The sequence below is a fragment of the Vigna umbellata genome, chromosome 10 (genome assembly GCF_029865625.1).
Source record: "Vigna umbellata cultivar VRB3 chromosome 10, Vumbellata_1.0, whole genome shotgun sequence".
Classification (NCBI taxonomy): domain Eukaryota; kingdom Viridiplantae; phylum Streptophyta; class Magnoliopsida; order Fabales; family Fabaceae; genus Vigna; species Vigna umbellata.
Window position 1 is genome coordinate 20,318,199 of NC_142174.1, and position 13,356 is coordinate 20,331,554.

At 33.7% G+C, this 13,356-nt stretch overlaps 1 protein-coding gene and 1 pseudogene across 1 annotated transcript; one reads left to right on the plus strand and one right to left on the minus strand.

Annotated features, from left to right (window-relative positions):
• Positions 1 to 4,800: 4,800 nt before the first annotated feature.
• LOC148192141 (histone H4-like) lies at positions 4,801 to 5,172 on the minus strand (annotated as a pseudogene).
• A 3,689-nt stretch (positions 5,173 to 8,861) lies between these two features.
• LOC124833999 (uncharacterized) lies at positions 8,862 to 12,447 on the plus strand. Its single transcript, XM_088101096.1, has 2 exons — positions 8,862 to 9,450; positions 10,954 to 12,447. Exons 1-2 carry the CDS (start codon positions 9,107 to 9,109, stop codon positions 12,218 to 12,220), a joined length of 1,611 nt encoding a protein of 536 aa, XP_087957222.1. The 5' UTR covers positions 8,862 to 9,106; the 3' UTR covers positions 12,221 to 12,447.
• The last annotated feature ends 909 nt before the right edge of the window (positions 12,448 to 13,356 follow it).

The following is a 13,356-nucleotide window of genomic DNA, read 5'->3' on the forward strand; positions in this document are numbered from 1 at the left end:
AGTAACTTGTTTTTACCCATATGAACCTTATTCATGGGACCTCCAATCACAAAGGTTGGGTTACCATCCCTTGTTTATTTGCAAGTGGCTTAAGTCTCAATTCCCTCGATGTTTCTAATATCATTTGTCTTCCCAGGGGTTTTGTTAGAGAATCTGCTAGATTCCGTTCAACCCATACAAGGATTTTAAGAGTTTACATACTTTATCCTCTTGACCAGGTATAACACACCCTTCAAGTTAAGTCATATAAATTTCCTCCTCTAAATCACCATTCAAAAAGGTTGTTTTAACATCCATCTGATGTATCACTAGTTTATGGATAGCTGCTAGAACTAACAACACTCTAATAGAGGAAATCCTAGTCACAGTAGCAAAAGTATCAAAGTAATTTATATTGGGTTTTTGGGTAAAACCTTTTGCTACTAATCTTGCCTTATACTTCTCTATGGATCCATTAGGGTGATAATTTTTTCTTAAAGATCCACTTACAACCAATGGGTTTTGCTCCTTTAGACAAATCTACTAAAGTCCAAGTATTGTTTTTCTGAATTGATTCAATTTCAGTCCTAATGGACTTATTCCACTGTTTTGCATCAAGAACACTAGTAGCTTCTACAAAGCTTGTTGAATCATTATCAATAAGATAAGTATAAAAGTCATCTCCAAAGGAAGTTTTTTTTCTTTGTCTTTTACTTCTTCTCAAATCCTCATTCATCATATCATTATTATTATTATCATTAACAGGTTGAGATATCTCACTAACCTTTAAGGGAAACATATGTTCAAAAAACTCTACATTTTTTGTTTCCATTATAGAATTTCTCTCAAGTAAGTTACTTTTAACAACTAGAAACCTATAGGCGGCACTATGTTCAGCATAACCTAAGATCATGCAATCAGAGGTTTCGGAGCCTATTTTTCTTTTCTTAGGATCGTGTAACATCACCTTAGCTAGGCACCCACACACTATTAGATATTTAAGGTTAGGTTCGTAGCCTTTCCACAACTCAAGGAGTTTTACCAATTTTCTTATGGGGTATTCTATTTTGTAAAAAACATGCAGTAAGCAAGGTTCTCCCCAAAGGTTATCAGGTGTACCAAAACTAACAAGCATAACATTCATCATTTTATTAAGGGTTCTATTTTTTCTCTCAGCTACTCCATTAGACTCATGTGAATATGGTGAGGTCACTTCATGGATAATTTCTTCTTTAACACAAAAGTCATTAAACAACACATACTCACCACCTCTATCTGATCTAATCCTCTTAATTTTCTTATTTAATTGATTTTCTACTTCTTCTTTATAGGTTAAAAACACATCAAAGGCTTCATCTTTATGTTTGATTAACTAAACTTTGGTGTATCTAGAATAATCATCTATAAAGGTCGCAAAATAATTTTTACCTCCTCTAGACATGGTTTGTTTCAAATCAGCTAGATCAATATGAATTAACCCTAACAGTTCGGTTTGGCATTCTATAGAAAAACATGTTTTCTTTGCTATTTCATATTCTACACATATATCACACTTACTACTCTATTTATCATGCATATTAATTAATCTTAGTCGTTGTAATTTCAAAACATACAAGGAATTCACATGTCCTAATCTAGCATGCCATATATCATACGAGTCAACAATTTAAGCAGAAGAATTTGATTCATTAATATTTTCATAAACATTTAGAATGAAAAGTCCTTGATCACAACATCTCTTCCCCACAAAACATTATTTTTTGTCATAATGATCTTGTCAGACTCAAATGAAACTTTAACCCCCACCTTTTCCAATAGTGTTACAAAGATTAAATTAACTCTGATTGATGGCACATGTAGCACATCACTCAAGGCCAGAGTCTTTCCAGATGTGAGCTTAAGAAGAACTTTCCCTTTTTCCAGAACATGAGTTGTCCTGGAATCTTCGTGGTAGACATGTTCTTCTTCATTCCCTACACTAGTGTAAGAGGTAAAAGCACTTCTGTTTGCATATATATGCCTGGTAGCACTAGAGTCTACCACCCATTTGCTCAGATTGGTCATCAGATTTACTTGAGAAATGACTGCAACAATAATGTCATCTCCTTCGGCTATATTTGCTCTAGGAGAATTGTCGGTTCTTACTCTATGCCTAAATTGTGGTGCATGATGGCCTAACTTTTCACATACGAAACAATTTCCTTTCTTCATAAAGGTGGGTTTAGATTCATTGGGATGAGATTTAAGAAAATTATTTTTTCTTTTGTGATTGAGTTTATGTCCGTACCTTTCCGGAGCAGGTCTTACTTCTACCATATTTGCTTTTGCAGATAAAGCTTTGGCCCTTGTAGTAGCAGACTCCTTCCTGTTGGTATCTTCAATATTATGTGTGCAATGAGTTCTGTTAAAGACATCTGTTTGTGCCTATGTTTCAACTATTGTTTGTAATCTATCCAAGATGGCAACAACTTCTCGATTAGAAGTTCTAAAATAAATTCATCCGGTAGAAGAATATTCTCTGCTTTGATGTCTTCGAGCAGCTTGTGGTATTCATTGATTTGAGTTTTTATGTCCTTGTCTTCAATCATCTCCCAATGGTGGTAGTTTCCTATGATGAATCTTTGTTTAATGACATCTTCAGCAGTGTATTTGATAATCAACGAGTCTCAAATGTCTTTTTCTTCCTTGTAGGAACAATACACATCAAACAAATCATTAGAAAGTGCACAAAGCAAAGTGTGTCGGCATACACCTTGTTCACGTAGGTCCACTGTTCAACTAGTTTTGAGTTTGAGGGAACAGTAGGGTCGAGCTTCGGAGATGAAAGAGCAGCAACAACTCCCTACATGCCTAAAAGGGTGGACACACGTTCTTGGCAACGCTGAAAGTTCTTTCTAGAGAAAAGTTCAACTTTCGACACGTCCAGAAGTGATTTCACGAAGACTGTCCGAGTTCTGAAAGCAAAGGTTTGGCTCTCCAAAGTCATGTTGTTGATTTCAGCCATAAGTCCTTAAGATTGTTGTAGAAAAGCTGACAAACAGTATTTCATGAGGTGTATAGTTTCATTATCCTTAAGGACTTATCGCTGTATTACGCAAGTCTCCCAAGATACAACAGGAACTTCCCAGAATATTTCTGAGGATCTTAGAACTAGCAAGGATCTCTAAAAAGAGTATAAAATAAACCCAGAATTTTCTTAGAAGGAAAGAGAGAAGAGAGAATGAGAAAATGAGAGGATGAGAGAAATAGTTTTGATGTGTTTTGGAATGAAAATAGTTGTTATATTTATAGAACATAAAGCACCTTGCAATAAAGGAAAATGATCGTTGCAACTTTAAAACAATTGAACGTTGCTTAATAAAACATTGAAGCCATACATTTTCTAAACGTTGCAGAGAACGTTACAAACCTAACGTTCTTTTGCAATAATTATTATATTATAACATAATAAGTGTTACATGGTGTCTATAAGGAGTAGGATGTCAAGTAGGTTCATGATCCTCCTTGACCCACGATGCTGAAAGCACAAATGAAAGTAGTGAAAAGATAGATGCCTTAAGGCACAAGAACGCCAAGTTAAGAAGGAGGGTTGAGGCCAAAAGAGTATTTCACAAAGGGAAGGAGAAGGAAATCTTCAAGAACGCAAGATCGGTATAGAGAATTGCATCTCATCTTCTTGTTATCAATGAAACCAAAGGGATAAGCAACTATAAAATTGAAGGAACAACAGACAACTCCTTGGCAGAATCTTCAACATCTCTTTCTTGATGGTATCAGAGATACCCCACTTCTCAAGAAGTGGAACTCCTTGATACTAGATTAATATGATCGGAACACCAATCTAGACGAGCATGTCATTCTGTACATTACTAAAATAAGTTTAAACTCAACCGATGATGTTGTTATCATATTTTACCATTTTGAAAAGAGTCATCATAAAGTGGTTTACCCACCTATCACCTATTCCATCAAACGCTTTGGTATTCTGACATTTTTCTTCACGATACAGATCGTTATTAATAAACATCATTACCTCGTCTCCCTAACACTTCTCAATGTTAAAAAAAAAAGATAATTTTTTAATTATTATGATAAATCCCAAAACCAAAAACTCACGTTCCAAAATTACATAATTACATATTTGATTATCATACTTTTTTTTAACTCATGGTAATGTTAATTATTTATTTGTATTTTTATTAAGTTTTATTAGTTTATATATATAATTCAATGTAAAACTAAAAATGATAAAATAAAACATATATAAATACTTTATTAAAATTAAGAAAATATATTATAATGTATTTGAAAAACATCGTTACATTTGTATAAAAATAAAAAAAAATTATTTTTTTAAATTTAAAAAAATTGAAAATATAGATAAAAGTTATTAAAGTGTATTTACATTTGGTAGTTACGAAGAAAAAAAAAACAAAGTAACAAATATATAAAAAGTAAAACAAGACCTCGTAATAAGGTGTTTTTATTGGGATTATCTATGTAACTTTTAGGTTTAATGTTTCGGTAGGTCCTTATTTTTGTTCAGAATTTCAAATAGGTCCTCTTCTTTCTTGGCGTCTCAATTGGGTCCTTGTTTTGTGAAAATTGTATCAATTAGACCCTTACCGTTAAATTGGACCTAACGACTTTAATGTATACTTGACGTGACACGTTGGACTATATTTTTAATTGATGTGGCTAAATGATGTGGATTTGAGTTATTTTAAAATTAAAAAATTGAGAAAAAATTGGGATCCTTCTTTACAGCATCATCATTTTCAGCAATTTCATCTTCAACTATTTAAAAGAACAACACAAGGATTTCAAGAGAGCAAGTAACACCTATGTCACAACACAATTTCAAAGAAAAGGAAATCATCAAAGCATTGGATCAGCCTCCAAAACCATAAAGAGTCCTTCCCTGTCTCTTCAGCGCATACACCACGTCCATGGTCGTTCCTCCTAGCGTGCTTGGTATAGGTCACAGCGTCACGAATCACATTCTCCAGGAATATCTTCAGCACTCCTCTGGTCCCTTCATAGATCACCATTGATCCTCTTCAAGCCACCTCTTCTCGCCAATCACCGAATCGTCGGTTTCGTTATTCCCTAAATGTTGTCCCGAAGAACTTTCCTGGGCCTCTTCGCACCTCCCTTGCCCAATCCCTTTCCTCCCTTACCACGACCAGACATTTTCTCAACAGTTTCTGCGCTCAAATAGATCTACTTTGAGGATTTTTAGGGTTTTCTACTAGTCTGAATTAGAACTAGAACGAGACTCTAGAGAAGGATTTTGATCGAACTAGAAAATTTAGGGTTTTGTTTTGATTTAAGATTTCAAATGATTTTTCGGAGGGAGATATACGGGTATTTATTGAAGGTGGTTCCGAGTTTTGAGTTTTCATCTTTGTCGTTGGATGGAGAATTGATCGACAATTAATCTTTGCAATTCGTGCACTACAAATCCTTGGGATCCTTGTCTTCTTCAACGCATCGCCGCGACACACCTCCATCACCTTCATCAAGCTCAAACCTACACACCACAAAATCAAAAAGAGCTCATCCTAAACCCCAATCGCGATAAACCCTAGTTCGTAAAATGCCACCATCGACCTCGCTGTCAACCGCGAGCCTCCATGGCTATCATGTCGCAACAACAACCATGTCGCCACCCAAACACCATTGAAGCCTCCATGGAAACCCTACAAATAAAAAAAAAACATAAAGCCACTAGAGAGCCATCTATGCGCCTTCAAATCGCAAAATGAGAGACCGTTGGCATCCATCCTTGGCCGCCGTGAATGAAGGGGCGAAACCCTGATTCGAAAAACATCTTCCTCGATCTGCAAAATAAGCAATGGCGCAAAGGAGATGAACTACGCGAGGGTTTCTCTACTTCGTGATTTATGTGTGTGACAAAGACGGTGGCAGGGCGGAGGAGATGACGGCAACACAATGATGATTGCCAATTTCTTTTGAAAATAAAAAATAAAAAAGAAATGTGAGAATATAATGAATTCCACGTCATTTAAAAACCAATATGACAATGTCATGTCAACTTAACAATAACACCGTTAGACCCAATTTAACGTTTAACGGTAGGGATGTATTTGTTTTAATTTTTAAAAAATAAAAGCTCAATTAAGACGCCGAAATACAAAAGACCTATTTGAGATTGTGAACGAAAATAAAGACATTCAACCTAACTTTTACTCTCCTTCTTATTTTTGTATATCACGTTTTCATTTTTATGTTAATATTACCATTAGTGTAGATAAATTAATTTATAATAAATATATATTTGATGATGAAAATATTAATAAAATAATAGCAGTGATAAATTTCAGAAATAATAAATTTTTTAATATTAAAAACAGTACTATTTTTTAAGCTTAATTTATCTTAAAAAAATATTTTTACATTATTTTCCTCCTACAAATAAATTATATTTTTTCTTTTTTCAACTAACAAACTTCTTTCTGAATTCATCTTTATATATTTATCTTAATTTAATTAATCAGATCATATTCATTTCTCTTTTATTTTTCTTTATTTCTAATTTTTACTTTTATTTTGCTCTTATTTATTTTCTCTTAGCCAAAAGAAACATACGAAAAATAGAGAAACATAAAAATAAAAATTAGCAGTTAATGAAAATGGTGAAAAAATAGTGAAAATAATTAACTGTTATGAAACAACTTGTTTTTCTCATTTCATCTTAAGCGTAAAAACTTAAGCGTGTGTTTAGTTCTTTTATGATAATAAAAATAATAAAATTATTATTATTGTTATAAAATTAAATTTAAATATATTTTTAAAATTTTTATTGTAAATATTTTTTATTTATTTTATAAATAGTGTTATAATTAAAAATATGAGTAAGTTTAGAAAAAGATTAAATTAAAACGGTTAAATTTTTAAAATAATGTAAAATTGATTAAATAATTATTTTAATTTAAAATAAATTTTTATTTTAAAAAATAAATTTGAAACACCAAATATAAAATCCTTTAATATAGTATAGAAATATATATATATATATATATACATATATATATATATATATATATATATATATATATATATATATATATATATTCTCATATTTATACATATACATTATTTAGTATCATTCAGTATAACATTGACATATGACATGTTTGACTGTAATAGTAGATGTGTCCAAAAGTATGATGCAGCATATAGAGAGATGAAGTAATACTTTTAATAAAGGATGATAAGTAAATAGTTATTGATATTCTGTCTTTTACTTCAAATTTTTGTTGTGAACTTGAAAAAACATTTAATAAAATTTTATTTAAATAAGTGTATCTAATCTATACTAATATATACATATTGTAAATATTTTTTTTTATTTTGACATGCACAAGTATTGCTAAACTTTAAAAATAGTCAAGATAAAAAATAAAAACATAAAATCTTATATATCTGATTTGTTTTAACCGAGCTTGGTGTTTATAAAATACATATTTACAGTAACACAAATATTATAAAGGTATTTCTTTTTAGAAAAAAAAAACATCCTTTTAAGTTTACCTATAAGTATTATTTAATTGGCTCCCAAATATTTTGTTGAGTATTCTCAAAACTTCAAACTATTTTAACTTAGAAAATATCAAGAATAAAAGTTCACAAAACAAAAAATAGATATAAATAGAATGAATATGCACAATTCTACATAATTTATTAAAAAACGTATCCACCATGTGATTTTTTTAGTAAAAAAAATATGTAATAAAGAGTAAATTTGAAATTAAATAAAAATATAAAAATAATAGTATTGAGAGTTATTAGGTTAGTATAAAAGAAAAAATAATGTGAAAATATCAAAAGCTTTATTATTAACAAAGTTTTTAAAATAATTATTAAATGCAACGAATAAACTCTAGCATTACCTAATCACTTCCCACCTTGAATTTTGTAAATGTTACTAACTCTTGAATAAGTCAAAAAAACATTTACTACACCCATCAGTGTAAGCTCTGTAAACTGTGTAATAATTCGACCGTTTAATGGTAAACCTGCACGCATGTGTTCATCCTCACATCTTAATCGTCAGTTTCTGTTCATAAAGTACAAAACACGCAACACGACAACACGCAACAGTACTAAACTAATTTAAGGTTAATGAATTTAAAATAATTTAACTACAATTTCCATTTTCATTCAAAGAGTCTCCCACAATATAAGAATTTAATTATAATGTAGAAACAAACAAGAGAGGAGGTGACATTTAACTACTACATTATTTCTTATATTTGCCAGAAAATCATATTATAATTGACTGCAAGCATCAAGTGAGATTCATTAAACTATGTAACTGGACAGTATCTAAAAACTTGTATAGTAAAATTTGTCACAAGATGACAGAATCTTTTATGTAAGACACAACGACAATTATTTTTAATTCGCAACTAACAAACCTGTTGCCACCCGTTGAGAATCCAATAACCAATATGTCAAAATAACAATAATCAGCTCATACATTTACTGGTTACATAAATTCAGCAGAAAACATTTTAAAAAAAATTACATGCTTATGTTTTTTTCAGAGCACTGTCATCTGCATTCTGAAAAACTTACTACAGTACATAAATAATTTTACTAATAAAACGTTTTTATATTGTATGAGTAGTAAAAGAAACCTGCTTTCCTATAAGTGGTATGATTATTAACTGCAGGATATTATTGGTTGCATGGGACCAAGTGTCATTCATAAATGAAATTTATATAAATGGGAAGCTTTTCCACACACAAAACTGAGCACTGTAGCGACGTTTCCTTCTTCTGTAAGGTCTCACTGTGGTGATATTTTATCAATTCCCTAGAGACAGATGAAAATAAAGAGAGGTGGGAAATTATAGTAATATATACTTTCACTAAACAGGGCCGTTTAGAAAGTTTCATTAGACCAGCTGTGCACAGTTGCACACCAAACCAAACTCATCCTTTAGTTAGTCCCTTGCACTAGTGTGACCTTTGTTAAACCACAACACAACACTCTTTCTTCTTTCTTTCTTTCTTTCTCTTCTGCAACTTTTTATTTTCTCTCTCGCCATTACTCTCTCTGACACCTGTGGTGCCTTCGTTTTCTGTGTTCAAAGTGATGAAAGAGGTGACGGTTGAAGCTGATGGAGGGCAGGGAGGAGCACAGGGCGTGCAAGAGGGTGGAAAGGGCACGGTGAGGCCAGACATACACAACAGGGCCATGAAAATTTTGAGGGCAAGAGAGCCTTACAATGGGTACGAGGAAGTGGGGGAGAAGCCCTCAGGTTTTGAAGTTATGGGATGGTACCTTTACGAGTTTTGCTTCTACTTTGTTCAAACTGTGCTTGTTCCTGTTGTGTTTCCTCTCATAATCAGTCAGCTACAGCGTCTCCCCACAGATTCGCTTCAGGAATGGGCCAAAAACCACCCAGCCAAGCACTGCTCACAAAAGGAAATTCATCTGTGAGTCTACTTTTTCGTTCTCCTTCTCATTTTCCTGCTCATTCTTTCCAACATTTCAACTCTTTTCCTTTTCCATCTACAATTTCACTGCCTATAGTAGTGCCAAATGCCATTTTTTAACCAAAAAATTTGTTTTTTCTTCTGTTGTCTCGATCTAGTCTAGTTTTGGTGTTTTGGGGCTTCTGTTAGCAAGTTTTTTGAAAAGGTTGCTGTAGTGGCCATGGATGGTACATCAGGGTTATTTTTTTGTAGAAGAACAAAAAAAAGACTTATTTTTTGATTTTAAAAACTTGGCAGCGTGCAAACTGAGCATAGGGTTCCATTATTATTATTATTATTTTTTTATTTTTTAAAAAAATACTATTTTGAGCCGTTTGGTTCCACTATAGTTCACCATCATGAAAAGTCGTGTCCTTTGTGGCTTTCTTACAATTCTACTTTACTCTTACTCTACTCAAGAGTTAAGATTCCTTTTTCAAAGCACTTCATTACCCATCGGACATCAAACCTATTTATTAACTATGTTGGCATGTCGACCTTTGGTGTACAACAAAAAAACACCCTAAACCCATGCCCTTGTATTCTTGGCCAAAACAAGAGAGAGAGTAAAAATCCACGCTTTCCTCCTAGGGAGTATCAAAATGTTTGTCGGACCATCCCAAAAGTCATCAGTCACCTTTTAAACTTTTAAAATATCCATGGTATTATCCACAACGGTAAAATATGCATTACTTAACTTCATTATATTCTATTAACTTTTTAAAAATCACTATTAACACTAATCACTTCTTTACCTGAAAGATCTGTACTGTTTACTCACACATTGACAAATTTTGCATTAAAGACAGAGTATTATTATATGTGAAAGTTTGTACCTTTAATTTTGCGTAAAGGCTAAATCTTGCCTTTTGGGACCTTTGGGTGAAATTTTCATGAGTTAAATTAACTACAATTAACAGTGCCGACACATGAAATTGTTTCTATATCTTGTATCTTATCCATGTAATCTTTTCATAACTACAGTGCTCCCACTAAGAAACAGTAGTAACTGATTTTTTTCAATGTTCCCAAACCAAAATCCTGTACACACTACAGGATTAAGACTGTGTACACATCAAATAAACAACAGAGACACACTATTTACTATGTAAAATAGTCTTTGCATGTTCCCAAAGTTCCATTTAACAGTGACAGCATTCCCATAAACGGCAGGAAGATTATGTGTGCATGATCATTGTAGTCTGTGCCAACATATTAAGACAACATTTGAGCCAACAATTATGTTACTGGTTAATTTAAAGAGTAAATAATTCATGCTACTAGCTAATTTAGGAGTACATAGTTCATGCACTTATAAGGCAAAGGTATTTTTACACTGTATGTATACTACGAATATCAAGGATGATATCTGATAGATTGATAGTTGATACTAGACTATGACAAGAAGTATAACCTAAACTAAAGTAAAACATCTAACAAACGTGCGATTTGGTGGAATTGCAGGTATAGCAAACTCACAAATCACACCATAAGAACAGGTGGTGGATCAAATTTCTCCGCTTTGGAGTGGACATCGATTGCTTGGGCCACTGGTCTAGCTTTGGCTGCTCCAATTCTGGGGTTCATTTCCTTCCATCTTGATGGCCATTTCCCAAAACTCATCACAGCAGCAGCCACAGGAATCGGAGTTTTCTTCTGCCTCCCTGCAGGCTTCTTCAAAGTCACAGCCATCTTCGTTCCCTACATTGCTGGCATTGTTGCGGCCAGCACAGTTGCAACTGCTGCTCACACCCACCATCTCGGCCTCATGATCCGTTGTTTCACAGGACCGACCCTCAAGAGAAGCCAATTCTCCCTCAGACAAGCAGTCTCCAGCAGACTCTCACTCCATGCCACAGCGGCCGGATGCCTTGGAGCCGCCATAATCTCCTCCTTCACATACCATATGCTCCGGGAACTCAATGACAACGACCGTGATGTGATGAGTCTTTGGGTTGTTTCAATATTCAGTGGTCTAATATGGCTTGTGGGGGTATTACACATTGTCACATCCATCAGCAGAACCACCGATTCCATCTCTTTCTCCTCAAGGCTCCACCCTTTTTCCATCTTCAAGTACCCTCATGCAATCGGAGGCCTTGCAGGGGTTTTCCTCTCCTCGTTCACCACCATGTCGATTTTCACTGGGGGAGTGATCTTCATAGTGGGACAACTCTGCATTAAGCCAGTGCACTTACTCTATTTCTGGCTAACTTACTTCCTTTTCCCACTTGTTTCTTTGTCAGTACTACAACCCTTGCTGCACGTGATCAAAATGAATTCTGTGAAAATGCAAATAGTGGGGTTCCTTCTGTCTCTCTTGTCATCTGGATTTGGATTCTACTACGGACACAGCCACTGGAAATGGGGTCACTTGGTGTTATTTGGTGCAATTCAGAGCACAGCAACAGGGATTCTGTATGCTTTTGGGAGGCTCTTGGTGTTGGACTGTGCTCCCTCTGGGAAAGAAGGTGCATTCTCGATCTGGTATGCTTGGATGAGAGCTGCAGGGTTGTGCGTGGGGTTCACGGTGGGGTCGGTGGCGCCCGGGCGAATTAGGACTTCATTCGGAGCTGCGTTCTGCACTGCCATTGCTGGAATTGTGGTGCTGCTATTCGGGAACATCAGTGATGTTGGAGGTGCTGTTGCTGCGGGGCATGTGAGAGAAGAATGTGAGAGAAGTTCTTCGAGTGCGGCTGGCTTGGATTCTAAAGAATCTGCACGAGTTTGAATAAGGAAAAGTGATGAAGAATATTGTTGTCTTTGTGATTCTTTGCAAATGATGTTAGTGCATGGAAGAGTATAAGGTTTTTATTTTATGATTGATTTTAGATGTATTCTGGTAGTTAATTGCTGTTGTTGTGCATGCATGATGTTTGGTCGCTGTTGAGGATTTGGGTGCTCATGGCATGTGTAACTGTGTTATAGTATTTTCTCATATTTCTCTCTCTTCTTATACATCATTTCTGCATAAAACTCTTCTAACCTGCTTGCTTTTATGTCTAATTCTAGTTACAATTTCCAATTCTTAACAGTTCCATTTTTTTTCTATTTAAAATGCCAAAAGTTTTTGATTGATATTACTCGCCATGTGGAATAGTTTTGGATTATTCGTTAACAGAAGAGAGTAAATGGTTTTATATTGTAAATAATGGCTCACTTAACTTTTAGATGGTTTAAACTAAAAATGTTGTTGTTTAGTTTGTCATTTTCTACAGTTTCCATTATAATTGTAAATTTAAAGATAGTGCAATTGCCATAAACTATTTATTTTCGGAGGATGATTCTAAAATTTAAAGATATCGATTGTTTTGTTCTATTGACTGAAGTTTATTGAACCTAGGAAATAATGTGGATTTTTAAACATTAAAGTGTGAAGTTGCGTTTTTCTTGTTTTATTTTTAAATAACACATAAAACTTGTTTAACAGCACAACCAATTTTTTTTTATGCTATTAGAAAGTCAGTTCAGAATATACCACGGGAAGTTTCTTTTATATTCTTTTAAAATATTTAGCATAATGGAAACTTGTTTTTCTATACAAAATTTTTTTATTTAAACTTGGTTAGCTTTTTTATACCACAGTGGTTTTTTTAAAACAATCATACTTGGTTAGCTTTTTTATAAAAGTTTAATACCAATTTTGGTTCAAACTTTTGTCAGGTATTAATTTCTTTTCTGTTTAATGTTGTTTTAAAGAATATAATTTATGTTCAATTTAATCCTTTTTGCAGACGGTGTTTAAATCGTTAAGGACGCACTATCCAGCTGTGCAATCAATGACACATCACCCTTGACACGTCATCATCATCTCTTACCTCCAGAAACTCTAATTTCCTCTACACAGAAACCTTAGCCACCACCTAA

What these genes read in the sequence shown, in the direction of transcription:
- LOC124833999 (XM_088101096.1), top strand. Translation starts at nt 9,107, where the DNA reads ATGAAAGAGGTGACGGTTGAAGCTGATGGAGGGCAGGGAGGAGCACAG. An exon ending in TCACAAAAGGAAATTCATCT is followed by an intron (nt 9,451 to 10,953) that starts GTGAGTCTACTT and finishes GTGGAATTGCAG; the next exon opens with GTATAGCAAACTCACAAATC.